This window comes from Lissotriton helveticus, chromosome 10, assembly GCF_964261635.1.
Source record: "Lissotriton helveticus chromosome 10, aLisHel1.1, whole genome shotgun sequence".
Classification (NCBI taxonomy): Eukaryota; Metazoa; Chordata; class Amphibia; order Caudata; family Salamandridae; genus Lissotriton; species Lissotriton helveticus.
Window position 1 is genome coordinate 1012764413 of NC_136071.1, and position 26090 is coordinate 1012790502.

At 45.8% G+C, this 26090-nt stretch overlaps 1 protein-coding gene across 2 annotated transcripts in view; it reads right to left on the reverse strand.

Annotated features, from left to right (window-relative positions):
• The window catches only part of MIOS (meiosis regulator for oocyte development), a 209182-nt gene that overhangs the window by 45733 nt on the left and 137359 nt on the right, over nt 1-26090 (reverse strand). For both annotated transcript variants that reach the window (XM_078663710.1, XM_078663711.1), the window contains exon 9: nt 20831-21035. In XM_078663710.1, coding sequence (XP_078519836.1) covers nt 20831-21035 — 205 coding nt within the window. The remainder of the gene's footprint in view (nt 1-20830; nt 21036-26090) is intronic.

Consider the following 26090-nt stretch of genomic DNA (forward strand, 5'->3'; position numbering starts at 1 on the left):
CTGGCACATAGATGAGAAAAGGGACCCATCACAACCTTCTTTCCTCTTCCCCTCTATTCTACTAGCCCCTCCACCTGGGTCGGGCCTCTACTCTTTCTAAAACCCATTATTGCCTGAATAGAAGAACAGGAAGACATTGCCCCACCTGCCAGTCCCGGATCTCCTTTCCAAGGGACTACAGGAGACCCTTCTTACTAGCAGGGTCATCTGAGTAAGTCTGTGCTTTAAACGTCCTGATTTCCAGCAGGGCTGCATACATCTACAGCCAGTCCCTACTGTTTCGACTTTACTAGTGGGGGTTTATTGAGGGGGTGTATCACAAAAGATACCATAACTTCTATCTTGAGGCTCCTCCTCATGTCAGGCGAGAACCCAATGATGCGGGGACGAGATGATGGCGGGGCAAGAGCGTAGCAATTTAAGGTTTTTCAATGACATCCTGGCGTTCCCTTGTTCACCCTGGTCCTGCTGCAGGTAAGCGGTTTGTGCCCATGGCACAGTAGCCCACTGGCCGGTTCCCATCCCCCCATACACTGTGCCATGAAACTAACAGAGCCAGGAGTGGCAATTCGTGAATGAGGTGTGGCCACAGAACTTGTTCAATGCTGCTTTCTCATGCTGCGGTACAAAAGGGGGTGGTAATGGACGGAGCATCTGAACCAATCAAACACTCACACCCAGTCAAAAGATCTGGGTTTAATCCATCACCGTTCTTTAGCCCACTCTGCCACCCCAGTTCAGACATGGCTATATGCAAATCAGTCTGACCCTGTGCCTCATGGGAACAGTCCAGCCCGAACTGCCAAGCCATGCCTTGCCTGGACCAGAAACAAGCTTCCGAGGACCAGTTTCTGGCATTACAGCCGTCTTCAGCCCGGCTTGCTTGAATCCAGTTGCAAAGTGAGCAAGGGACTCACGTCTGAGCATACCCTGCCACACTTATGGCGGCCAAAAGCGGTACAAAAGGGGGTGGTAATGGACGGAGCATCTGAACCAATCAAACACTCGCACCCAGTCAAAAGATCTGGGTTTAATCCATCACCGTTCTTTAGCCCACTCTGCCACCCCAGTTCAAACATGGCTATATGCAAATCAGTCTGACCCTGTGCCTCATGGGAACAGTCCAGCCCGAACTGCCAAGCCATGCCTTCCCTGGACCGGAAACAAGCTTCCGAGGACCGGTTTCTGGCATTACAGCAGTCTTCAGCCCGGCTTGCTTGAGTCCAGTGGCAACGTGAGCAAGGGACTCACGTCTGAGCAGCATACCCTGGTGGCAGGGTATGCTCAGACGTGAGTCCCTTGCTCACTTTGCCACTGGATTCAAGCAAGCCGGGCTGAAGACGGCTGGAATGCCAGAAACCGGTCCTCTGAAGCTTGTTTCCGGTCCAGGGAAGACCTGGCTTGGCAGTTCGTGTTAAATGCTTTGAACTTGTTCTTCTGTGTAAGCCTTGCTGCTCAGCACCATAGCTACAGAGGGTTCAGCTGAGAGTTTTACAGACGAAACCTACTGCACCTACAGGGGTTGGGAAGTGTTTTACACAGTGAGGACGCACACCCACACCATTTAATACACCCCATTTCCTCACAAACACCAAACATTCTTTTGTATAACCGGACATCAAAATCGACTTATTTATTTTATTTTCCTTTTTTTTAAAATGGGCATCTGTTTCTTATTTCAGAATTTCACTCTTTTTCATATTTCTTTTTATTAGTGAAAATAATAAACAGTACAGTGGCAGACGCCTTACATCACGGAATAAGCAGTTCTTATACAAATAAATGGTGAGCAATGAACGGGGGATCCATACGGCGAAAGCAGATCTCGAGTTAAAATGGCGTACGATCTCACAGTACACAGTAATTATCAATCCAACTTATCGACATTATTGACCAGTCCACTACTCCTTAAAAACAGAATTTTAAAAATACGAGGAAATCGAGTGGTTGTCAAATGCAATATGATAGAAACAACGAGCGGATCTTCGAGCATTATCCATTAGCAGCTATTAAAGACAAAACATTGCGGAAAGTCTAATGCAACACTAGCACCCTAGGACCCGTATGCCCACCAATCAGGATAACCCCACTGGAAGGCGTCCACTACCTGGATTTGAATATGAGTTTGAAACATAAAATCACAACTAAGACAACACAACGAACACCCCTCCCCCCTCCCTGCACCCCTGCATATGGCTTCCGCCCAACCCCAACTAGCAGTGTGCCTGTCGCCCCATCTAACTAAATATCAAACATGGAAAAGTGGAGGAGGAATTTGTCATACATGCTCCCGGTCTCCCCTCCTCCCCGCCAAAAGCAAACAACCCCTCCGATCAAATTACTAGCAAACTAATAGGGGAAGTTATGACAACCGCCCAGAACCCCGCATCGGCAAAGGCAGCAGAATCCAGTGTCCATTAAAGCCTTAATATCGAACCCAGACAGCAAGCTCATCCCTGGCCCTTACGATCTTTCATGCGAGCTCCACCATTAGAACCACTGTGCTGACAGGAGAGTCAAAGTGTCGAAGGAAGTTCCCAAGTGCAGGAGAAACGTGTCAAAAATATTAAGTCTTGAAATGCATCAATCACGCTGAAATGTTCCCCCACCGACAAGAAGTCTCGATAATATTCCCTCGGTAAACGTAGTGAAGCTATACGGGGGAAAAGATATAAGGTCAATCCAGAAAGTAGTAAAGAAGTCTTCCAGATGTGAAAAGTCAAGCGGTTCCACATCAAGCGTCGATACCATTGGAGTGAGAAACTCAAAAAAATCTCGAGCGTTGATCAAGGGCTTCAGTTCTTTTGTCTGCATGGGACCTTCTTCCCCATTTGAGCCTTGCTTTGCGGGAAACTCAACTCGTTTCAGGGCTGGCAAAGGGTCAGAGTCCGGCCTCAAACTTCTAGTCTTAACCACGTCGATCATTTTGTGGATGATTGAATCCACTTGATAGTGAAGTGCCCCGATGGCGGCCATTACAGTTCTCAGCGACAACGCACTCTCCGTCCGATCCATCTCCTCACGCTCGATCTCAAACAAAGTTTCCTATCCCGGAGGTCCGGACAACTCCGGGGGAACAGACAAGAGCGGGGCGGACGGTCATGGAAGGCAACCTATCGATTCGCCGATTTTTACTCAGCCGCAGCAAGCGGGGACCCCAGCCCGTCAGACCCGGGGGCCGATGCAAGGTCTCCGGGAAAGGGACCCCCGCCCACAGCCATATATAATCTTTGTCGCCATTCCTTTATCATCAACCAGACCATTCAACCGCCATCAGAATCGGGCAAGGATGACCTCCACTTCAAAAGACCGGACTCTGCCTGAGTCCCGCGGCTGATGTTATTCAACTGAAACCCGGCTGGGTCAGTACTCGAGGCCCCGGCTCACACACTGGGCATGGCCGAAAAATGAAGCTCGGTGTAACTCCATCGTTCGAGCCGACAAATGTCTCTGGAACGCACCATTCGGATCCGCAGCTCCTCAGCCACACGGGGGTCGGGCGCAAAGTCAGGATAAATAACAGGATTATGTAGCTAGCGACGGAGGTCAGCGGAGCCGGGAGCTTATGCGGCCATCTTGGGTGCTGGCGTAGCTCCTCCTCTGAGAATTTCACACTTATCCTCATATTTTGCATAATTGGAGGTGGATCTCAGCAACATTGAAAAACCTCACTGTAGCAGAGCTGAAAAAGTTGTATGAGGAGAGGAGTCTGAAGCCAACAAAAGGCTCCAGAAATCAGAATATCAGCTTGCCCTCAGAGTCTGGGAAGAGGCCCACATGTTGCAGTCTACATCACAGGGGCGGGATGAATATGGTGCACTAGAGGAAGATGAAACAAAAGAGGAGGTAGAGACTATCCTGATAATGCTCCAACAGGAGAGAGAGGAGGGGCCATAGAAGTGAAATCCCCTTACATGTCCAGGGCCGGGAGCAGCGTGTCCTCCCACAACCTAACTCTTGAAGAGTTTTAGGACAGACAAGTTGAGTGAGTGGAGGCTTCAAATGGCTACTCTGGAAAAAGAGAAGAAAAAGCTGCCATGGAGAAGAGGGAGACTGAATTAGCTTCGGCAAGAGCCCTGGATGAGAAAAGGCAGAAGGTGAGAGAGACTTAGAGAAAAAAATGCTAGCTTTACAGAGAAAATTCTGCTGACACATGTGATAATACTTCTGCCTATGCATTGAAATGTTGATTGTGGAAGTATTGCCTCGGTTCCAAGTTCTACGATACTTGAATAAAAGGTAACATTGGTTTAGATGCAGCCATTCACAAACAGTTCCCTCCAGGAGGTATGAGGTTTCCTTGACATTAAATGCGCTTCAAATTCGTAGATGTTCTCAATGACAAGTCCTTGACCCCAACTTTATTGTATAAGGTGAAAAAGAGAACAGGTAACTGGCGAGTCTGACTTCAAAGCTGAATCGCTGGACACAAATCTGTAACGACTTAGCTGGTCTTATAGGCACTACCCTTCAGCGTGTACATCAAGTAACACTTGTCCCTTGTGTCCTAGTCGCTCTCCTTTGATGCCAGACACTCTTTTTCCTGGGGAATCAAGTGGGTAGTAACTTGTCTCTGGGATGTGGGACTGGAAGGTGGAAAGCACATGGACAGAGCACCAATTGCTGCAGGAGGCAGAAACAACACACAGCATAGTTTGCAGTCCCACAGCACTATACTGCAGAACGCTGAGCTGCTGCGTATGACAAAGTTCCTGAAGCTGCTGAGATGGAATTACTGTCCATGGTTATTTATTTATTAATTTTAAAGTTTTATAGAGCGTGAACTTGACCAGTGAGGGTATCAGAGCACTTTACAGGTTCAAAGAGTAATACAGAACGATCGGTTGACAAGTGATAGCAATAAATCGGGGGGATATGCAGAAACAAGGGTCATATGCTAGGCAGGGAGTCAAAGGGGTATGTGCACGGAGGGAGGGGGTGAAAAGGTACATAGGAAAAGTTTACAGAATATACGGTCATACATTAGGGAGGAAAGTGCAGGGGTGCTTTACATTACGAGGCTAGCAAAAAAAAAAAACAGAATGTCAATGGAGAAGAAATACCTTTGGATTCGGGTTCTTCCTCAGCGAGTTCTATTACTGGACGCAACCACTAAGTATCACAACCAATGCTTTAGTCGGGTAAATGTTAAGAACACCATACAATAACGTTAGTATCTATAGTAAAGATAAATTATAAAGTTTTTGTGACAGGAAAAGAAATCCAAAAGTTTTATTTAAAAAGGTAAACACAAGTTTATTACACATATTTCAGAATACTGAAGACACAAACTTAATACAAATTAAAAGTACATTTTGATACACCAAAATTTCATAAAATGTTAAAAATGTTCTTGAGAACACAGGTCGACGCGGCGTTTCGGTTTGACATTCTGTCTTCATGGGACACTGTCATATTTTTTCTCCTTACTCCCCTTGGTCCCAGATCACACTTTAGGGGGCCCCCTATACCTTTTTTGATAAAAAAAAAAAAACAACAACAAAAAAAACAAAAGAGAACTATAACACGGTGATCTTTACAGAGTCAAGGATCATACAATAGAATAGGGTATCACAAAGGTAATAAGTCTCTCGGTGCTTGTGGAGCGGGTTAGCCAAGGAAGGATTTAGCCTCTTTTTTAAAGCGTGCCAGGGAGTGGATACTTCTAATGTCAGGCCGGAAGGTGTTCCATATTCTTGGAGCAGACCCGCTGAAAGAGCGATTGTAGTTTTTTTCCCCTTAAAACGTGCAGGCCGGAGTAGGAAGGTATTTGCCGATCGAGAGTTTCTGCTTCCTCCGGATATCGTGAGCTTCTGTGCAAGATACGCAGGGGAGTTGGTGTGCAGAGCCTTGTGTGTGATGCATGCCAACTTGAGGTGAATCCTAGACTCGAGAGGGAGCCAGTTCAACGCTTTCAGGTGAGGGGTGATGTGATCAAATTTTCTAGAGCCCGTAAGTAGTCTGGCGGCTGCATTGAGGCAGGCTTTTAAGGGTGCCAGAGTGATCTTGGGTAAACCAGAGAGCGTGGAGCAGCCATATTCCAGCTGAGAGATGACTAGAGATTGGACTGCTTGTTTTAGGTCGGGAGCGGCTAGAAATGGTTTCAGTTTCCATAGGTAACTCAGGTGGAATCTGGCAGATTTGGCCATTGAGTTGATGTGGTTTCGCATGTTTAGGTTATAATCCAAGGTGATTCCCAGTGATTTGGCAGAATCCACTATGATCGGGGAACAGTTTAGGGCTGTGATAGCTTTGATCCAAGTCTGTATCTCAGAGTTGCTCTTGGGCGTGGAGATTAGCAGGAACTCAGTTTTGTTAGCATTGAGTTTGAGTTGGTTCGAGGCTAGCCAACGGACGGTCAACTTCAGGGCCTCATTCATGGTGAGGATCTCTGCAAGAGATGAGATTTTTATGTAGATCTGAGTATCATCAGCGTACATATGGAAGGAGATATTTGCATTGCGGAGGATTTCAGCAAGGGGTTCTAGATAGAGATTAAAGAGGGTGGGGGGACAACGTTGATCCTTGAGGGACTCCCACCGTGACCATGGAGGAGGAGGAGAGTTCACCATTGATTAGAAATCTCTGAGATCTGTTTTGGAGGCAGGAAATAAACCAGTCGAGTACTGTGCCGTCTAAACCCATCCTAAGTTTGAGGCGTTCGAGTAGCATCTCATAGTTGAAAGTATCGAAGGCAGAGGATAGATCCAGGAGGATTAGGAGACATCCTCCACCCATGTATGAAAATTATCAGTCCCCGAGGTAGTTGGTGCCTCGAATGGAGCTTGGTGGAGGTGGAACGTAGATTAACGGCAGACTGCTAGAAGTGATGCACACTGAAGTAGTAGGAGTAACTGTGCCACTGGTTTAACTACATTGACCAATTTAAATTATTATTTAACTTTCCAACACTGCTCTTTTACTGGCGTCCTGAGAGTATGAATGAGCTGGATAAGTGGAAGCAGGCTGTAGCAGAGCATATATTTGATCCAGACCTTGATCTGCAATTCATAGTCCCGTTCGCAAATGCACATTCTGGTTCCAGTGTCAAGGCAAAAATCATGGCGGGGGAGGGGAGAGGTGGGGAGAAGGGCGGCCCGTGCTCATAAGAAATAGTTTTGAATAAGTAACTTTGCCCCTGATACAGGCAAGGGAGCTATTGATCTAGTGGCTTTATCCATGCCAAATACTTGTGCCCAAAATGCATCCTTTCCAGAACCTGAAACAGATAGGCCCATTCTAATGAGTCAAAGGCATTGAAGGTGTTCAACAACACCACCACTGCCCATTCTGCCAGTGCCTCCATGTGAGCAATACCACCATATTATCTCCTCAGATTCAACTATGCGTTTTTACCTGGGATAAACCCCGAACATTCCTGGTGAACCAGACATGTAATTACCCGTGGAAGCCTAACCGTCAGGTACTTGGTCAGTATCTTGATTTCAATGTTTAATAATGAAATAAGTCTGTCAGAAGAACAGAAATCGGGGGGGATTTCCAGTTCTGCAAACACAATAATTGTTTCTAACCTCAGAACTACTGATAAGCACCCTTCACCTATGCCACCCTTTATCTTGTGCTGTGGTATACATATCCCGCAGAAGACTCCATGTACTGCTATGGCTTATATAGATCTCAACCGGCAGGCCATTAGGTTCTGGGGTGTTCCTGGATTGCAGTAATGGTAATGTCTCTTCAATTTCTGTTTCTTATATAGAAGCAGCTCTATCTGCATTCGCCATGAGTGGCAGCGTTACATCTGCAAAAATGTCTTGTATTTCTGCTTTTGAGCACCCATACCAGGAAGTGTACAGGCTGGACAAGGCTCAGCAAATGGCTTGCAATTTTTAAATTCCAGTTACAATCTTGCCTGTCCGTCTCACACCTCACGCTCCCATTTGGTTTCCTTTTCCTACCCAAGCAAGCAGTTTATGCGCCTTACTGCCTACATCATGTAATCACCTCCTAGTCACTAAGTAATGATTACGGGCTACATTGGTTGTTAATAACAGGTATGCCTGCCTCGTTATTTTTAGTTGGTGAGACAGATCTTCATATGGCTGTTTTGTTAGTCGTTGTTCTAGATCTAGTAATTGTATCTCCAGCCTATGAATGTCCTCCCATCTCTGCTTTCAACAGGCGGAGGTTAGAGAGATCACTTAGCCCCTTAGCACTGTCTTGTAGGATTACCATAAGACAACCACTGAATCCACTGTGCCTGAGTTTTCACCGCAATAAGCTTTGGTGGTTTACCTCAGCTCATCTATTATCTCAGTCTGTCGCAACAGTCATGAATCTCGTTTCCATCCCTGAAATCCCCTTCTTCTGGCTTCCTACCTCTGCCACAAATTGGTGAATGATCAGAAATACCCGGAGCTAAAAAACTTACTTTTGAAGTAGTGATTCTCTGCTCCACCTCCCCACGATGCTGCCTATCCACCCTCTCATCTATTGTGAGTTTGAAATTTCCTGCCAAGATCAGCATTCCATTTAGCAACTGCGTAAGCTCTGCCCTTGGATTCCTTAAACCGCACATTTTTAAACACGGTAAGAGAAAGACACAGCAAAGTATAAAACGTGCTCCTTCACAACATCCTACCATCATCACATAATGGCCCAGCTGGTCTCTTAAGACTCAGGTCATCGACAATGGAAACAATGTCTTTATGAATAGGGACACTCTTCAGGAATCGGAGGATTAGCCAACATGTATGATAAGCCAATATCATCCTTTGGTTAACATTCAACAGTTGTCTCTCATTATATAGGTATCTTGACCTTACTACCCAGTCCAATCACATTTCATGAGAGAATGTTTATGCTTCCACTATTCTGGAAGCAACCACTAGATTCGGACATTATTTGTCAGCTCCTGCTGTGACCAACCATGTTACATCATCATACGTTCCAGGGCCTCATGTCATTTATTATTGTAAACAACACAGAACTATCCCAGTCCCATCTCCCATCCTCCGTCCCATTTGCCTGGAGCCTTGCAAAATACCATCTTGGTCGAAATAATTAAATAAATGCACAATTATTGTCCTTGCTGTGTGTCCTGGCCTCAGAAGCCTCCACAGTCAGGCTCTCTGATCCCAACAGGATCCCACCAGTTGGATGTTATTCTGGTGTGATCTTCTCTATGCATCTTCAATTCTGGCCTGCACCCTTGCATTTTTCTTTGCTACAATATTCCCCGTGGACTGCTGTGCACTTCTTCAAATGTTTTTGTGATTGTTTTCACCTGTTTCACTCTATCACTGTTCTTTCTACGATCCATGTGAAGCAGCCCCACCTCAATAGTAACAGTGTCGATCTTAGACTCCAAAATTGCCTTGGAGTCCTTAACGGAGATCATTAGATCCTTTTGAGTAGTTTCATCTTCAGTGGAGCTCCCCTCCTTCATGCTGTTGCAGGCCGATACACATTTTCCCGCCTCATCTGGTCTGCCCCTCACAAAAGCAAAATTGTCCATTCAGTTGTGCTACACCTTTTTTCTGTTTGCTCCCAGCCCATAGTGCGCAGAGCTTAAATTACACCCAGTGGCGGCTGACTTGTACCGAGGGTGGTGGGGATGGGCTGGGCTGGACTGGACTGGAGAGGGGGTGGGAGATTATATAAAAAAATTAAAATAATTCACCTCCGCAGCACGATGTCCTTCTCCCTCGGGTGTCTAAAGCTTTATCTGAGGGTAGTGTGAAGCATTTGTTGTACACACTTAGGCAGCAAATGATGTCACACACTCAAAGACTAAAACCTGATCAATTTGTTTGTATACAAAATATTATTTAGGGATGGTTATTTTCTTGAACCAAGCAAGCCTGGTACAGGAAAGTGTAAATGGTACTTTTCAACAGAGGTTGAACAATAGAAGCAAGCTAAATTAAAATGTCTTTGTTACAGGTTTTTAAATCTTTTCAACACAGTGAAAATTACTGTTAGATTACTTTTGATTATTTTTTCTACTCAGTGTGATATACCCACATATCACACTGGGATATTTCCTAGAAAAAGGTAAGTAAAGAAGTTTTTAGTTATTTGCAGTTTTTCAAGTTCTCATACAAAACCAACTCCACACTTTTCAGCGAAAAACAGTCACTGTATTCCTATGCAAAAAATGTGGTTATCGGTTAACAGGTAAGTACTTGGTTGTGGGAGTTGGTATTCTGGGGTTAGAACCACAGTTCCCCCAGGGTCAAGAATGGACTCATGAAACAACCTCAGCATCACTAGGGTGGCTGGGTGCAGAGTGCGGAGGCCCAATGTTATCCAATGGGGAATAGGGGGCCTCCGGTTGGTGGCTGCTCACGAGCAGGCAAAAAGGTTGTGGGAGCAAAGCTCCTGATGTTAGGCTCAGGGCAAAGGGGGATCCGAGTTCGCACCCAAATTACACTAGCAGTGGCGGTGGGGTGCAGGGTGCTGTTTTCACGTCAGATGCCCAGTTGTTTTCAGTGGGGATTCTCCGGTTGCAACAAAGACTGCAGGCTCGGGACGAAGACCTTCTGGAGGTGATCACCGGTTGGAGAGATAAGTTGGGATGCCTGGGGATGCTGGGACACCGTCGGTTGGGCCACCCAAGGCCTTTGGACATCGCGTTCAGGGGTGTCTTTAGGCATCGGGTTTTCTTACCAGAACCGGGTGGGGTCGGGTGATCCGCCAGAAAGAGGCTGCAGGCTTCGCTTGGAGATTCGAGGCAGGTCAGAGATCACCAGGTCTCAGGTCAGGATCGCTGGGTTTACGTCTTTGTGGTGTTGGGACACTCAAACTTGGGGAGTAGGCGTCTGTTACAGACTCACGGTTTTGGCTGGGGCCAGAGTCTGTGGGAGAGCAAATCCGGTGCTCACGGGAAACAAAGTCTTTGACTTGGAAGGCAGGACAGGTCCTCGGGGTTCTTGCGGTTGCTGGCTGCAGGGCTAACCAGGATTTCGCTGGAGCAGGTTCGAGGTGGGGACAGGCCGGCAGGGCTGGGGCCAAGTCAATGGGCGTCCTCCTCTTAGTTTCAAAACGGCTTCTTCGTGCCTTTTCTTCTCTTCTTCTTGTCGATTCTTGTCTGAGGAGGGAAGGTTCAGGGTTGCCCCTAAATAATAGATTTAGGGGCGTTATAGGTAAGTAAAAGGTTGGGAATAATGGGTCCCTTCCTTGGGGTGGGTACACCCCTATTATGCCCCCATCCAGTGGGAGGGGGGCATATGCCTCTCTGGTTGGCTGGGTCCCCCCCCATCTGCAAGACTCACCTCCCCCACTTGAGGCATGGAGTTGGCAAAGGTGGGCGCACCTTCCTTCCTCACCTAGTTTTCCTGCTGATTCTCCCACCCAAAGAGGGGGTTAGAACCACTGGAAACAGCAAAGGGTTAGGTTAGCTCCCAAAGGTGATAGACTTTGAAGCTCCCCCTTCGTGGACCCTGCCCATCCAGGGGGAGGAGGCTTGGCACCTCGTCCCAGGATGTGCATTGTTTCAGACCCCTGAGAGCAGCAAGCTCTCGACCCAGGGGTTCAGAAAATTGTCTGGTGGTGGCGGCAGCTGGTAAGCAGCCACTCAGTCTGGACACCAGTATTGAGTCGTTTTTTGGGGGGCATCTCTAAGTGTTATATTCAATATAGGTACCCCAATATAGGCTCGGGTAATATCCCAACCTTTCACCTATATTCATCCCTACACTACATACAGAACGGGCTGCTAGGACTGACCCTTTACCTAGTTATGGTACTGCATACAGAATGTGGGGTTTTCCCTGACCAAATAGCCTCATACATTATTCATGAGGATCCTTGGATTCTTGGAATCTCAGCAGGGCTATCATCTCCTTCATAATAACTATGTACAAGGTTCATTCCCGACGTCATCCTTAGTCTGACAGTGGCACAGCAAGGTAGAACCCCTGGGGATACCTTCGGGTATATAATAATAATAATAATAATCCACATTTGTATAGCGCACAATCACCCGTTAGGGTCTCTAGGCGCTGGGGGCCGTCGGGAAGATTAAGCAAGCTATTGCCCAGAGTCGCATGGTGCTGGGCTAACCTGCCGCCGGAGCCGGGGATCGAACCCTGATCCCCAGATTCCAGCGTCAGTCGCCCTGGCCGCGGAGCCACACAAACATAACATCTTGCTAAGATAGGGAGAGGAGATCAGGACTTCCTTGCCGACACACTGACACACTGACGTGAGACGCTGAAGCCCTTGCATGCAGATACTCCAGCTCGCAGTGGTCTGACATCCTTTGCGGGGTGTCCAACCGGAAACCAGGATGGGGTCCCACAGTTTCTCACTTCAGGTAATAGGGGTTGACTCTATCCTAGAGGGATTCTTGGCTTAACACCTACATACATGCTAGGTACACTCAGGTACATCTAATTAGGGTTGCATCGTAGAGTACGCAATATATTATCATGTATTTTATGTACTTACCTGTATTCATGGTTATAGCAAAATGGTAGAAGTCTACCATCCTTTTACTTTCCTAGTACTTCTAATCATCTAGATCTGTTACTGTCTAATGATTGTTTCAGCACACCTATTTTACAATAGAATAATGACTGTTCAATAAATACTTATTGAAAACGTTCCTACCGTTTATTCTGTGTATCTCTCCGAGACTAAGCGAGCACGAGTGACTGAGCAAACAGCAGTACACGGTTTCCACAGTACTGAGGGATCAGGGTTGTCATGTTCGATAGTTGCCAAGAACTATTCTCTCCTTGGCAAGAGGAGTTTCTAGTGGCCCTGGGTACCTGTTTGGCAGGCGTCCAGGGCACACAGTCACACTCAGTCAAAGTACATCAGCATTACCTTACTGGGATAGCCAGGGTCAATCGAGTAAACGCTGTGCAACAAGTCATATAGCCCATGCAACTGGATCAGATCCTTGAGTGATGCCCTAGTTCTTGGTTTACGCGGGGTGGCAGTACAGTTAGTGGTATCCAAACTGTTGTCAAGTATGCAGTTAAAATCGCCCATCACAATCAGTTCCCCATCTCAATCAAAGAGTTCCATTGGCAGCATATCTAGTACTTCTGTGTCATCAATGTTAGGACCATAGACCATGCACAGAACAAATCAAAATGTATTAAGTAATAGTGGAGTGAGAACCCATCTTCTCCTAGAGTCTGCAGCTACTCTTAGAACAAGGCCACAAACGTTTTTAGCAGAGACTACTGCAACCCCATGTATTGAAGTGGATTGTGATGTACAAGCGACTATATCATATCCCAGCGGTTTTAATAAGGACCAATCCTTGAATGCTAGGTGGGTCTCGGTCAAAGCTGTCAGTTGAGGTTTGTATATACCAATCTCCTCCCGGACCAATTGTTGCTTACTCCGCATGTTGATTCCAGATACAATACAGCATATACATTTATCATGAGCCATGGGACCTACAGAAATTTACACCTCTTCTGTACCCTTGTGATCTTTGTAATTCTAGAATATTATTCCAACACCATAGAATGACTAAAATGCAAGCCCTGACTACGTTGACCATACTATGACCAGTTTACCCCCCCACCAACACCATGTTGCAGATGCAAGGCCACTGACAGGAGACAAATTGTTGTTTTTCTCCCCCCTCACACCCCAATCCTCCCACCTCCTCCACCCTCCCTTTATGTATTAGAAGGAATCACCCCCACCCCTCCCCCCCACCTGGCAGCCACCCAACCACCCTGTGCCAGAAAAATTACTAATCGACTATCTAATCAGCGATACAATATTGGCACAGCGGCTCATAGACCAGTCTCAGAAAGAAGCAGACAGCCTCAGAACAGATACGGAAAGAGAGGAGAGAATATGGGGACATAAAATTAAAAAGAGAATGGCATGTTTTAAGCTAAACGTCCAGCCCTTAAACAATGTAGAGCATTCTCGGGGTGGGTGTTGTGTTGTAGCCTGTATTGGCAGCTGGCCCTAGAAGTGTTGCAGATAGGTGGGAGCTAAGAGCTTTTAACTCCCTCTTCCTAAGCGGGCTACTCTTGGCAGCCTGGTCTCCGACCTTGCTAGGCTGACGCTGCCTTGAAGATTTGGGTAGATAGCGCAGCAGAGCTTGGCCTGTGGGTTTCGTCTTCTTTTTTAGAGTGGTCCAGCCCCTGCTGAGTCGTATACCGCCCACTCCCCTGAGAAGATGTAGGAACTATAGAGGAGCCAATATCAGTTGTATTTAGAGGGATACTAACATTGTTAAAGCACCTTTCATCATATTTTATTTCATCATCTAACTCACAGCCTGCATCCTCCAGAGCCTCTATGTCAGCAATTGCTCCCACACCCTGGGCCCCTGAGTTATTGAAAACAGTACTCACATTTTGTGGCTCCAGTACTCCAGTTTGAAGGGGCCCAGAGGGTGAATCATACGGGCTGCTAGACAAGTTAATACTACATTGCTGTATGGTCAAAAGGTCTCCTGTGTCTATGAGAAATGTGTCTCCAGCTCCACCTTTCACCTGACCATCATCACAGGACGTAGCCGGAACTCCTACAACAACTGCTGCCATTATTGTGTCTGCCAGAGAAGACCCTTCATTTGGAGGTGGCAGATGCTGTAGCCGCTGCGTGCATGAGTTTACCTCATCATGCCTAACTGTAGTAGTTTTAGGATAGGGCGTCCAACTTGCGTTGTTTCTCTAGTGGTGTAGCTGCAGTAATTAACTCCCCCTCGCTGTGTAGGTGCTTTTTTTGAGCTCCATTAGTGCGTGTTTTGCTAAAGTCTGGCTCAACAAGATGCATCCCCTTCTATGGGGCAATTATTGTTCCAGGCTGGAATCCTCGAAGTTGAGAAACTAAAATGATTGCCAGCTGCGGATAGCCGATGGGTCTGATATTGCTGTGGATTCGCCGAGCTGGAGGAGTTGGTTGTCCGTGTGCGGCAGAGAAATCAGAGCGCGACACAACAGAGGAATCTTTTGCTCGCCGGTTGTGGTTTGTGGCACGATGGATGGCGGCGGTAGTCACAATGCACCATCTTCCTTCCCTCAATAGATTCCCTTTCAAGGGAGGGTACTGATTCACTCAAGGTTTACGCACATTAAAAAAAAATTGTCTTTTAACATAGATCTCCCGGAGTCCTGGGTCACCGATGATAGACTATGCGCTACAGATGGGTAGGTTTCCAAACAAGGTACATAAAGGGGACAGTCTCTTTGGGGCTGTGACTACGGGACTGTTTTTCACTTTATGATATACGAAGGCTGGGATAGTTAACAATTGATGAAATGTAACAAGGCTCTTCCCCAGTACGGAATCTGTTTTGTTCAAAACAATTAGACTGAAACTAGCTGCCATGTTTTTATGTACTATTACATATTTTCTATAAGAACACTAGGAGGAAATGTCTCTTTCCCCTTCTTTAAAGCTCTTAATGTAAGAAGGGCAGGAAATGCCTACAAGATGCACTATTACACCAAATCATCTTTATCCTCTAAACTTTTAAACTTCCAGGAAAATCAAAAGGAAAATTCAGACTTTGTAACTCAAAGCATTTACAAGTATGCATACAGTATAATAATGTGATAATATTAAATCCCTAAATAAATGACATATTGCCTCAACTAGTGTTCTCACATGTTGGGAGACTGTTGTAATTTAGAGGTTTTATGGGGTTTTATCCAAACAAACCAATAAATTGAATTGAATATAAGAACAGCAATAGTTTACCCCAGAAGCAATATTATATAGAGATGAACTTTAATCGAAGTCTAGGCTGAGGGTCATGAAGTCATGAAGTAGAGGTAAGCACGTTTCCTTGATGAACGCTACGGAAAAGGGACACAGAGTCCTCCTGAAAGGCGTATCTGCTTGCTCAAGCACACCATAGTTGCCGAAATTAGAACAGGCGTCTCCTAACTGAACACTGCTTCTGTTGTACTGACAGGTATGTGGGTGTAGGCCATATAAGAAAATCAAGTAGGCCACTTTTTAAAGCTGAGATAAGCTTAGTGAGCTGAGGGATGACAGAGGTTATTGATGTAGAGACATCCTAAAATACTGTCAGTGTTAACAATATTTTCTGTTCTGCCTACTGACAGATATCATTGCCACTATCTTGTTTGCTTTTATAATAACTACTATTCCAATTGAGTGCAGTAGGATAGGATCTTAATTCTAATACATCTTGGAAATATATTCCTAGTTTTAGTGTTATTGAGTTTCATGATGAAAGAGTTTGGGTTCCACTATCTCTTCAGAGTCTCCAATGACTGATCATTACTTAATATGCACCTTATTCAAGTAATCCTCTGTGGTTTGTGTGGGTATTGCAGTCCATCGGGTTCTCGGTCTCATATAGGTACACTGACTCAGTCACCTGAGCCACAGAGTGTAGAGAATTCTCTCTCTGACCGTATTCTGGAAAAAATGTCAGAAGACTTACAAGAGCCAGAAGGGGACGGGAAGATATTTAGTCCAATCCACAGGTGTCACAGGCTTGTACTGGATTGATAATGAGGCTGCAATTATTATGTTGAGGGTGCAGCCGTTATTATGGATGCCCGTATATGTTGCTTGATGTCCAGTGCCCTGAGGAGTGTATTGAGGAAGTCTTTTGATCTCTTGGTTCTTGAGTCTCCAGGAATGTTGGAGTAAATATGGGGTGGGTGTGTGGAGCGGAGGCAGTGGGGATCAGTTCTGAGATTTTATCATCTCCTTTAGTGGGTCTCTGAGGTCTTCAGATCAAGTTGAAGTTAGCGGACTTGGATGGAGAGAGTGAAATGCTGTTGAGGTGCTCAAAAGAATGCAGTAATGTTGGTTCACTTATGGTGCAGGGGAGGACCATGGTTCTCTTCTTTTTAATGTGTTTTGGTCCACACATTGGATTTTGTAGCCTGCTGGGTAAGGTTTTATAAAAATATGTATGGATCTAGGAGTGTCTCTGTGAAGAACAGTACATACAGGTTGCACACTGTGATGATATCTGCAATGTTGGCGAGCATGGACAACTGAGGGGGCATTGAGCGCAAGTTTGCATGTTTGATCTAAATGATATTTGCATTCTACTGAGGGTGACGTGAATCAGTTCTCAAGTGTTATTGTGCAAATGTGGTATGTGCAATATCTGCTGTGGTGACGTGTGATGCAGGTAACATGGATGGTTTATCTAAGAAACCAGGCTTAAATCACTCAGCCCTTCTTGGCTTGAACAGTGCCAAACAGGACATGCAATTTTTTGTGACTGCTCATAGCTATGGATGCCTGGGTGATAGGATGGCCAGAAAATCAGACTGAAGTATTGAAATTGTTCTTGTGGTAGGAAGTGCTGGGTATAGGAAACTGGGTTTTTGTGGCAGCTGTCCCCTCACTTTTGGCCCCCTTTTTGGCTACTGGATGCTGATTTTCGACTAACAGTGCACTGACGCCTGCTAACCCGACCTCAGTGCTCCTTCCTTAAACAAAGTGAGTCTGATTGTTTCACAATTGGCCAAGGACTTTAGCACCCCTGTATGTCTCTAGTAAATGGTACCTCAGGTACTTTCCTAGGGCAGGGGTACTAAAGAGGGTCCCTTAGGGTTGAAGCATGTCTTATGCCACCCTAAGGGGCACACAAACAAATTACACACAGGATGCCATTACAGGCTGAAACCACATCTGAAAACATGACATGGCATACTACGGTGTGCCACGCCAAAGACACTGCATGGGCTATATGCAAGTCACCCCTACAGCAGGCCTGGGAGCCCTAAGGTAGGGAGTATTATGGTACATATGAGGACATATCTGCATGAGCAGATCTGCCACTGTTAGATCTACTTGCATTACAAGTGAGTAGGGAATCCATCTTAAGTTTTGTACTGTGCACTGGTCAAAACGAGTTTCCCAGCTACATAATGGCTTCACTGAAACCTATGGTCTATCAAAAACCTTGTATTAATAAACTAACACTGATTCCACAGATGCATTTATTAATACATGCACCCAGAGGGTACCATAGAGGTATCCCCTGAATCGTATTTGTCCTCTAGTGTGCCGCCTGGCTGATCCTGTCAAGCCAGCACCACAGAGGAATTTCAGAACCCTAGGAGCTGAGGTTAGAAACAATGCCTGCTCTAGAAGGAGGTGTTTACACATCCTCCACACAGAATAGCTAGCACATTAGCATGTCCAGGCAGGAAGCTTCAAAGAGCACACCACCTTTGATATGAGAGAATGGCTTCCCCAGCCATGGAGGATGCCACCCATTGCCCTTAGGCTCATTTGGCACCAGGACAGGTGGGAAATTAGCTCTGAAGGAGGCGTATTGCACTGCCAGGCTAGACACACCTCTAAGGTGGGCAGCCTGAGGAGAACATGAAAATTAGAATTCCACCATCTTGTGTGTGGTGGAATTAGGAACACTGGGAGAAGAGGATACCCACTCCTCACAGGAAGTGGTCATCTAGGGGTGTAGCGATCCCGGGGTAAGTACCCCATTGGCTACTACCCTAACCTCCATTAACACACCTAAATTTAGTATTTAGGTGGCTCCCTGACATCAGGAATCAACTACTGGGAACCAAGGAAGAAAGAAGAAGGACCTAAGAGAGTGAGAACTGAAGTCCTGCACTAAACATTGGCACAAAACCCTGCCTGGCTGCTCTCACTTCGACCACCGGTGGGACCGACTTTGCCAAACACTGGACACCCTCCCCAAAACACTTGAAGGACTGCCCAGCATTTCAACAACCAAGAAAGATCTCCCTTGGAGTAGAGGAGCTGCTCCCCTGTATTTGCAGGCACCGCAAAGCATCTGCCGGTCCACCTTGTTGCTAACCTTAGGACTCACCGAAGGAGTAAAACGACATGAGAAAAGTCTTCATGCTCCAGGATGTCAGATCCATCTCCTGATCAAGTTTGGAGATAACAGGACCCCCAGAAGCCGATCAGTAGCAATACCCTGGGCACCGAGGCAGTGGCAGCTACCAAGGCTTGTTGGTGGTCAAGTCCAGACTCCAACAACACAAGCAAGACCTACTGTCGAGGGACATCAGGATCCACCAGGCTAGCATGGAGAGTGGCCCTGCTGCCCTGTTTTCCCTCTTCATAAGATCTGTACTACAGAGAGTGACCCTATGACCACTTGACTAGACGCTTCAAAGCAGCCCTGCACCCGTGCCCCACAGCCCGAGTCAAAGGGGGGGGGGGGGCGACAGTGCCAAAGTGGTCGTGAGACCCTCAGGAGCTGAGCCAGCCCTTTGGTTTAGCCAGACTGGTTCCCCAGTTGCTGCCTCTTTCTGTAGGGACCAAAAACTGCAAGAGTCTTCAACTGCACGACTCCACTGGATAAAGCCCCATTGCACACAAGTCCTCCAGCTGAGTTAGAGTGGGCCAACGGTGTTCCGATGGCCCCAAGACCCTCAAGACTTGAGCCCCAGTGGGTGCGCAGTGATTGGCCCCACAGTACCTCCTTAGTCTCTTTGTGACCGGCTGTTCCCCATTGACTTCACCAGGGCACCCAATGCTGTATTGCACGCCTGCACCCGGATGCCCCAGAGCCACCCGAGGTGGCCTGCTGATGTTGCTTTGGACCTTGCCGATATGTACCTTAAGAACAATAATGTGAGTACCTTCTATTTGCAGGAATGCAGTATATGTTTCTTTCCAATAGGATAACATTAACATTACCGCATTAAAACATACAAGTGCCGCTGTAAACTGAAAAGTCGTGATAACTCAAATATCATGTATTTCTGTACACTTTCGAAACAGTGATATTTCAAAACAAAGTACTTACTCAATTACGTAGTTCTTGGTGTTAAAAATATATATAAGTGTTATTTTTCTAAATTGGTGTGGATCTCCTTTATGAGCGTATCATTTATTTACTCTGTGTGTGTAGCAAATGTCTAAAAGAGCACCTTGGAATTGTTAAAGTAAGCCATGCCCACTCATAGGTGATACCTGGACTCTCAATATTATGTACCAAAAAAGAGCTATAATGTGTAAAGAGCCAGCTTCCTACACTAGGAATGTGCAGGTGAATTGGGATGGCATGTAGCAGCAGTTCGTGACCTCAGTGTGGTGCACTAATTTATAAGATGGTTGCAACGTGTGGTGCAGTAAATGGCTGGCCTTAAAAATCTAGTGAAAAGAAAAACTGTTAGGTACTGAAATACTAAAGTTTTAAATATTATGATGCAAAACCTGTTGCAGCAAAAATATCAAAACAGTAAAAAAATATAGTGAAGTATAAATGTACAGGGGGTGCTGCTATTGTTCGAAGAGCCAGGTCTTGAGGAGTCTTCTGAAAGGGAGTAGGTCTTGGGTCTGCCATATGTGGGTAGGGAGGGTGTTCCAGGTCTTGGCGGCGAGGTAGGAGAAGGATCTGCCACTTGAGGTCGTACGTTGGATGCGGGGCACAGCGGCGAGGGCGAGGCTGGCGGAACAATGCTGGCGGGTGGGGGTGTGGAAGCTGAGTCTGCGGTTTAGGTAGGCTGGTCCGGTGTTGTGGAGTCCCAACAAGAGACGGCAACTGGTTCGCAGAGGAAGCCTAGGGCAGTTTCAAAACTTTTACAGGTTTTTCCCCTGTGAGCCTTTTTGGAGGCAGAAGCAGCCAGAGCACTCCTGACAAAGTACTAACCAGAGGATTACATTTTTGTTTTTTTAGAAGACATTGATTGTATACTACAGTAGAGATTATATGGCGGTACTGCCTTCCACCACTCAAAGATGGTCAACATGTTACCTTGGTGAGTGGTGAACCAAACAATCTTCTTTATGAAGCTCAGACTGTGTGTGAAATCTACAACCGATTCTTTGGTTGTAAGCAGACAGTTTACTTTGACAGTGACATAGACACAATATGTACCTTCTATGAGGCACTGCATTTATACAAAAAGATGAATTTTACAAAGTAAGATCATACCTGGGCAGCTTGAAACAGGGGTTCCCATATTTATGAGGCACAGTGCACAGCGAGGAAGGGGTTTGCGACATCCAGGACAACTAGTCACTTTTGACTTGGTTGGTGAACCACTGACTCCATATTGGCTAAAACCTCGACCCTGGTGAGGCACTGCAGAACAACTGTACGAGATGGACTTTCCACAGAAATTGCAACTCACAAACACCTTAGAGAAGAACAAGTAATTAAGTAAACAAAGATAACTGCACAGATGACTCAAGGAACTAACAATTAACTGGCAAGCTAAGTTTCAAATAGATTACCCAGGATACAGGGGTAAGGATTCCATCATTAATTTGAAATAAAGTAATTGCTAGCACAGAACTACTTATTTTACAATTATGGCTTAACTCTTCAATTGAAAACATGAAACCAGGAACAGGACCTCTACTGTACATGCAACATGCCAAGTCTAAAATACCTTGCATACAATGCTATGTCAAGAAAGACATTCAGGGCCAATAAATCAGGGGCTGAATAATTCAGATGCTTAAGTAAACCCCTTTTTGCCCAGTGAGTGGAATTAAAAGTGGTGCAGAGTTTACTACACTTGGTAATAAGCGCATGCGATCAAGTTTGCACCCGCAGAAATCTTCTGCAGGGACCTACCAGCAGGTCACACCTGCCAATATAGACCATGGAGAAAAAAACAGCTAATTGCTAGACAAGCAGATTTTGGTGGAGAAAGCACCCATTTCTGCACACTATGTCCCATTGTGAAGGGCAAAACTTGCAGTAAGCAATATTTATCATAACTGTTAAATTCTACCAAAGGGGTATTGGATTTTAAGCAGTCCGATAAATATTGCACTCTCCACCAGGTACCTGTGATTAGGATCTAAGTAAGTTCAGTATGTAAAGCAACAGCCCTCAACCAGAGTAGTCCGTAATTAAATCAAACTTCAATGGAAAGCAAGCATTGACAAAGAAAAGAGGCTTCTACTTTTTGCTGATGCTAGTAGGTCAAAAAGATAATTGCTTGCTTTCGATGCTATGTAGCGAGTGGGGAAAAAGGGTAAACAGGGAATAATGATGCAGCTACTGCGGTCAGTGGTTTCATTCTGTGGTGTGCACATGCCTGAGGACGTGTAAGCGGGAAACAGCCTAACCCATTCAGCCTAAACAACGGGTGGCTAAACAACGCAGGCGGAAGCACGCACATCTAAACCACTCATATGCCTTTACCACACATATGCGTGGTTTAGACGTTAGTGGTAGTTCGTGCTCTAGACAAGGGCGGAGTGTGGGACTGGGTGGGGGGGACTTTCTAACCAGACGAGGAACAGCTTGGCGAGTACGATTTTTTAAATCATTTATGCAGGGAACTTTGAAGGTTTTAGGGCTCAGGGCAGGTGGTCTGGGTACATGGAGGGGAGGCCGGTTTTTGGGCTCAGGGCGGGGAGCGGAGTTGTATTTTTAGGTCTGGGGTGAAGGGTTTAGGGCAGGGGGGTCAGGTCACTTTCAGGGCTGGGGGCCAGGTTTTAGGGCTCATGGTGCAGTGGGGCTGGGGTGGGGTATTTAGCGTTGGGGTTTGCTTTTAGCCTTCAGGGCAGGGGGCTGGAGTGTTTTAGGGCTTGGGTTGTACTCCGGGCAGGTGACTGGGTTTTAGGATTTAGGGCGGAGGCTAGGGCAGAACCTCAACCACGCACATGCCTTTACCAAATATGCCATTACAACTAAATTTGTTGCACAGGCATGCATGGTAAAGGCATGTGTGGTTAAGATGCAGTCCATGTTGTTCAGGCATGCGTTATTGGGGATTGCGTGGTTGCAACATAAAACCCGTGCATGAATCACCATGCATGCAGGCACCATTTTCTTTACCTTTTAAGGTGGTGGACACCACTTGATTTTCAAATAAATAAAAAAATGAATACAGCACCTACCTCCAGAAATAAATCCAAGTAAAAAAATTAATATCTGTATTTGACTGGGGTGGTTGGAGGAGAAACAGAGGAATGGGTGGGGACTGGGAGCGCTAACCAACAGGGATTGGGCGAGTTGGGAGGGGGAATTAAGTAATAGATGTATGTAAAAGGAGGGAGGTCCATTACCAAACGGCAGCTACCAAGCCCTCCATAAAAAGCTAATTTAAATTAAAACATTTATTTCAAGGTTTGTGAGGGGTAGGGGAACAACAGATTAGCAGGAGAAGAGAGGATGAAGGGGAAGTAACATAGGCACACTCAAGTGTTTAATGAAAAAGCAAAATAATTGTTCCATAAATAGGAGCAGTGGTCGGATACAAGTAAGCCAATCAAAAAGATGGTAAAGAGATGGCAAAGAGATATGATACAGGGGAGGAACAAACAAGGGGAGGAAGGCAGGTCATCGAATAAGCAAGTAAGCAAACGAGAGGGATAAAACACCAACCAAAGGTGCAAGGCGCCAGTGAGCCCGGCAGCAAGATGGGCGCAGTCTAACGAGGGTCTGCCGGTAGAATTTATCAGGCATCAATCTGCCTATGTGGAGCGTTCTGGGCCTCCGTGAGGCAGAAGGAATCTATGGTGACAGCCATCTGTACCAGAGACTGTGTATATCAGTCAGGCAGTGGGGAGAGGTGAGCCAGGCCTAGGGCATACCTGTGACCGATGCGTGGGTCTGGGCCCAAGATTTGGAGTGTCTGAGAACCGTGTGTGGCCTTGCATGAGCCCCTTGGCCGGTACTGTGGCATTCCCACCTGCATGGTGTGCTTTTCAGGACTGTGAGAGGCTGCCCAGGTAGAAGGACTAGAGATGATGGATGAAGCGTTTGTGTATGTGGGGGAAGGGGGGGGGAAAGGGGTAGTCGAGCCTCGGCCAAAAAGAGGGGAGTGGGAGCGGTGACCGATGTGCGGCTTGAAGAATGCTGGTGAGAGTTGGGGATGTGAACTGCTCCAGCTGTTTTCACAGCTCCCACAAGAAGCGACGACTGATACCTGTACGTCATTAGGTTTGGCCAGTTGTTGACATTTGCAGAATGCAGCAGAGATATATAGCATTTTAAGGAGACACTGTTCTTGGGCCACTGTAATCTGGTGCAGAGGTAACAGTGAAGCGCCCATAATGCCTTGCCTGCGTAGAAAGCACTGGGTCTGTTAGTGCTCCTCTGTGCTGACCACATAGTGCAGGGAGTGGTGGGACCTGGTAGCCCTTGACCTGGGGAGCCCAAAGAGCCGCCTGATCCTACTTCAGTGCAGTCTCCCTGCTCTGGAATCTGCTTTGCCTTGTGGTATTTGGAGGTCACCCCTTCGCCCCCTTTATAAGATGGAAGTTCATGAGCCGAGAGTTGCCTCTAGGAAGGTACACCTGGTGAGACGCTGTAAATTGCTGGGGACGTATAGGGGAGCGGTCCATAACCCTACACGGACATCACCGAGCCGTAGAAACTGGCATTGCATACACTTGTGCCTAACAGTGCTGCTCCGGGGTGCAGGAAAGTGATGGGCGCTGCCGACTGGACCTCTTCTTGAGAACCAAAAGGGGATAGGTCCATAAACACGTAGTGGGGGTTAGACCTTATATTTAAATTGCAAAAACACACAGTGCCCACACCACAGTTACTCATTCAATATTCAAGAAGGGTAAGAAACCAGTTTATTGTAACCACCCTTAGACAGCATTACTCAGTGTATCATTTTATGCTTTTTTTCAAATTTTCAAAAAATCATAACAGAATAAAGGACTACGTATTGGAATATTTACAAGACTAAATACACTTTGTACATACATCAAAAAACAAACATTATTTACACACTAAAAAACGTTACAAAAAATTATAATAGTTACATCACAACCAACAAATATTACAATAAAAACATGAAGAAAAATGATTTCCAAGGGGGTATAAGCAACTTAATAGCTTGTAAACGCTTAAATACTTTATTCCACCCAAGAAAGACTGCCGACGCGTTTCAAGAACCAGGCACAAAGTCACTGGTCTATCATCAGGGCTGTTTATTCTTTGTATCTGAAAAGATGCAAAGACATTGTTTTACTTTAACAGGCAAATTCATAGTGAGTGCCTTTCTCCAATGGTGGGCAAGGAGTGATAATAAAGGATAGCTACATACCAAAATTGTTTTAAAGAGGGGCGTGATGTGATGGTTAATCTTCTTGTGGTCCAACTCGCTAGTTATTGTGGTGGCCAGACAGAGATGTCTAAAAAAGATGGGAAATTGGTTTTCAATTTAACCCACTCGGGTCTTTTAATTATCAAGCTCCAGTCAAAGATGTAAAAAAAGGGGAGAAGCGTACCTTATTTTTGTGAACTGCCAAGCACGGCGAATTTTGCTTGTACGACGTCACCATCAAGGTGTAATTCTACAACAGTAATGGCATAGGTTTCAATCATGTGGTTTTTTCAAAACATTCTAAGTGAGTGGATATAACTCACAGAAGAATTAGCCTACCTTACTGAAGTATCTTGTTCTTAAAGATTTAAAGGGAGAAACTGCAGTCACCGTCCTGTAATAGAACGAAACGCCGATTTAAAAAAAAGATCTCTCAAAAATATTGAATGAATACTCAGACCACGATAAGGCGGTGTTTGTAAATACCTGCTCCTCTGCCACAGCACGCCCGTGCTCGAGTCTGCTTTCTTTCAATAAAGATGGCCGCCGCACTTTTCTGTTTGTTTTATACTTCCTGGTGCAAAATTGCATTATGGGACTTGTTTTACACTTCCTGGTGCCAAATTGCATTATGGGACTTGTAGTCGCATTTAATCAAATCGCATATTCTAGGCGCCATGGAGAGACATATATATGCGACATGTTTGCCTATCCATTTTATCGTGCTAATGCGATCAAACTAATGAAATTTTTGGTGTATGCGCTGATAAATTATGAAGCGCATTGGTTCTGTACCCCATGCTAAAGGTACTTCTCAAGATTTGAAGTGTATTGCAACTTGAGCATCATACAATGTTATTCTCAACACATCTCATGGCCATGGACCACAATTTTTAAAATTATCGAAATAGATCGAAAGGACCACAGGTCAAACCAGGGATGTTAAACCGATGTAGGTCAGCTCTGATGAATTTTACCAGACAAGTGTTATATATGCGCTATCTCAGACAGGCTATTGAGGCCAGTCTGTGCGCTGTTGAACTTTAGAATAAGATATGCTTCTTTCTGTAATAGAACTCGCTCAACGTCATGGCATTTAGACTTGGGATTCATGGTGTACAGTGCAGACCATTGGAGTTGTTGTTCATTGTGGCCCTTTTCGCAGAAATG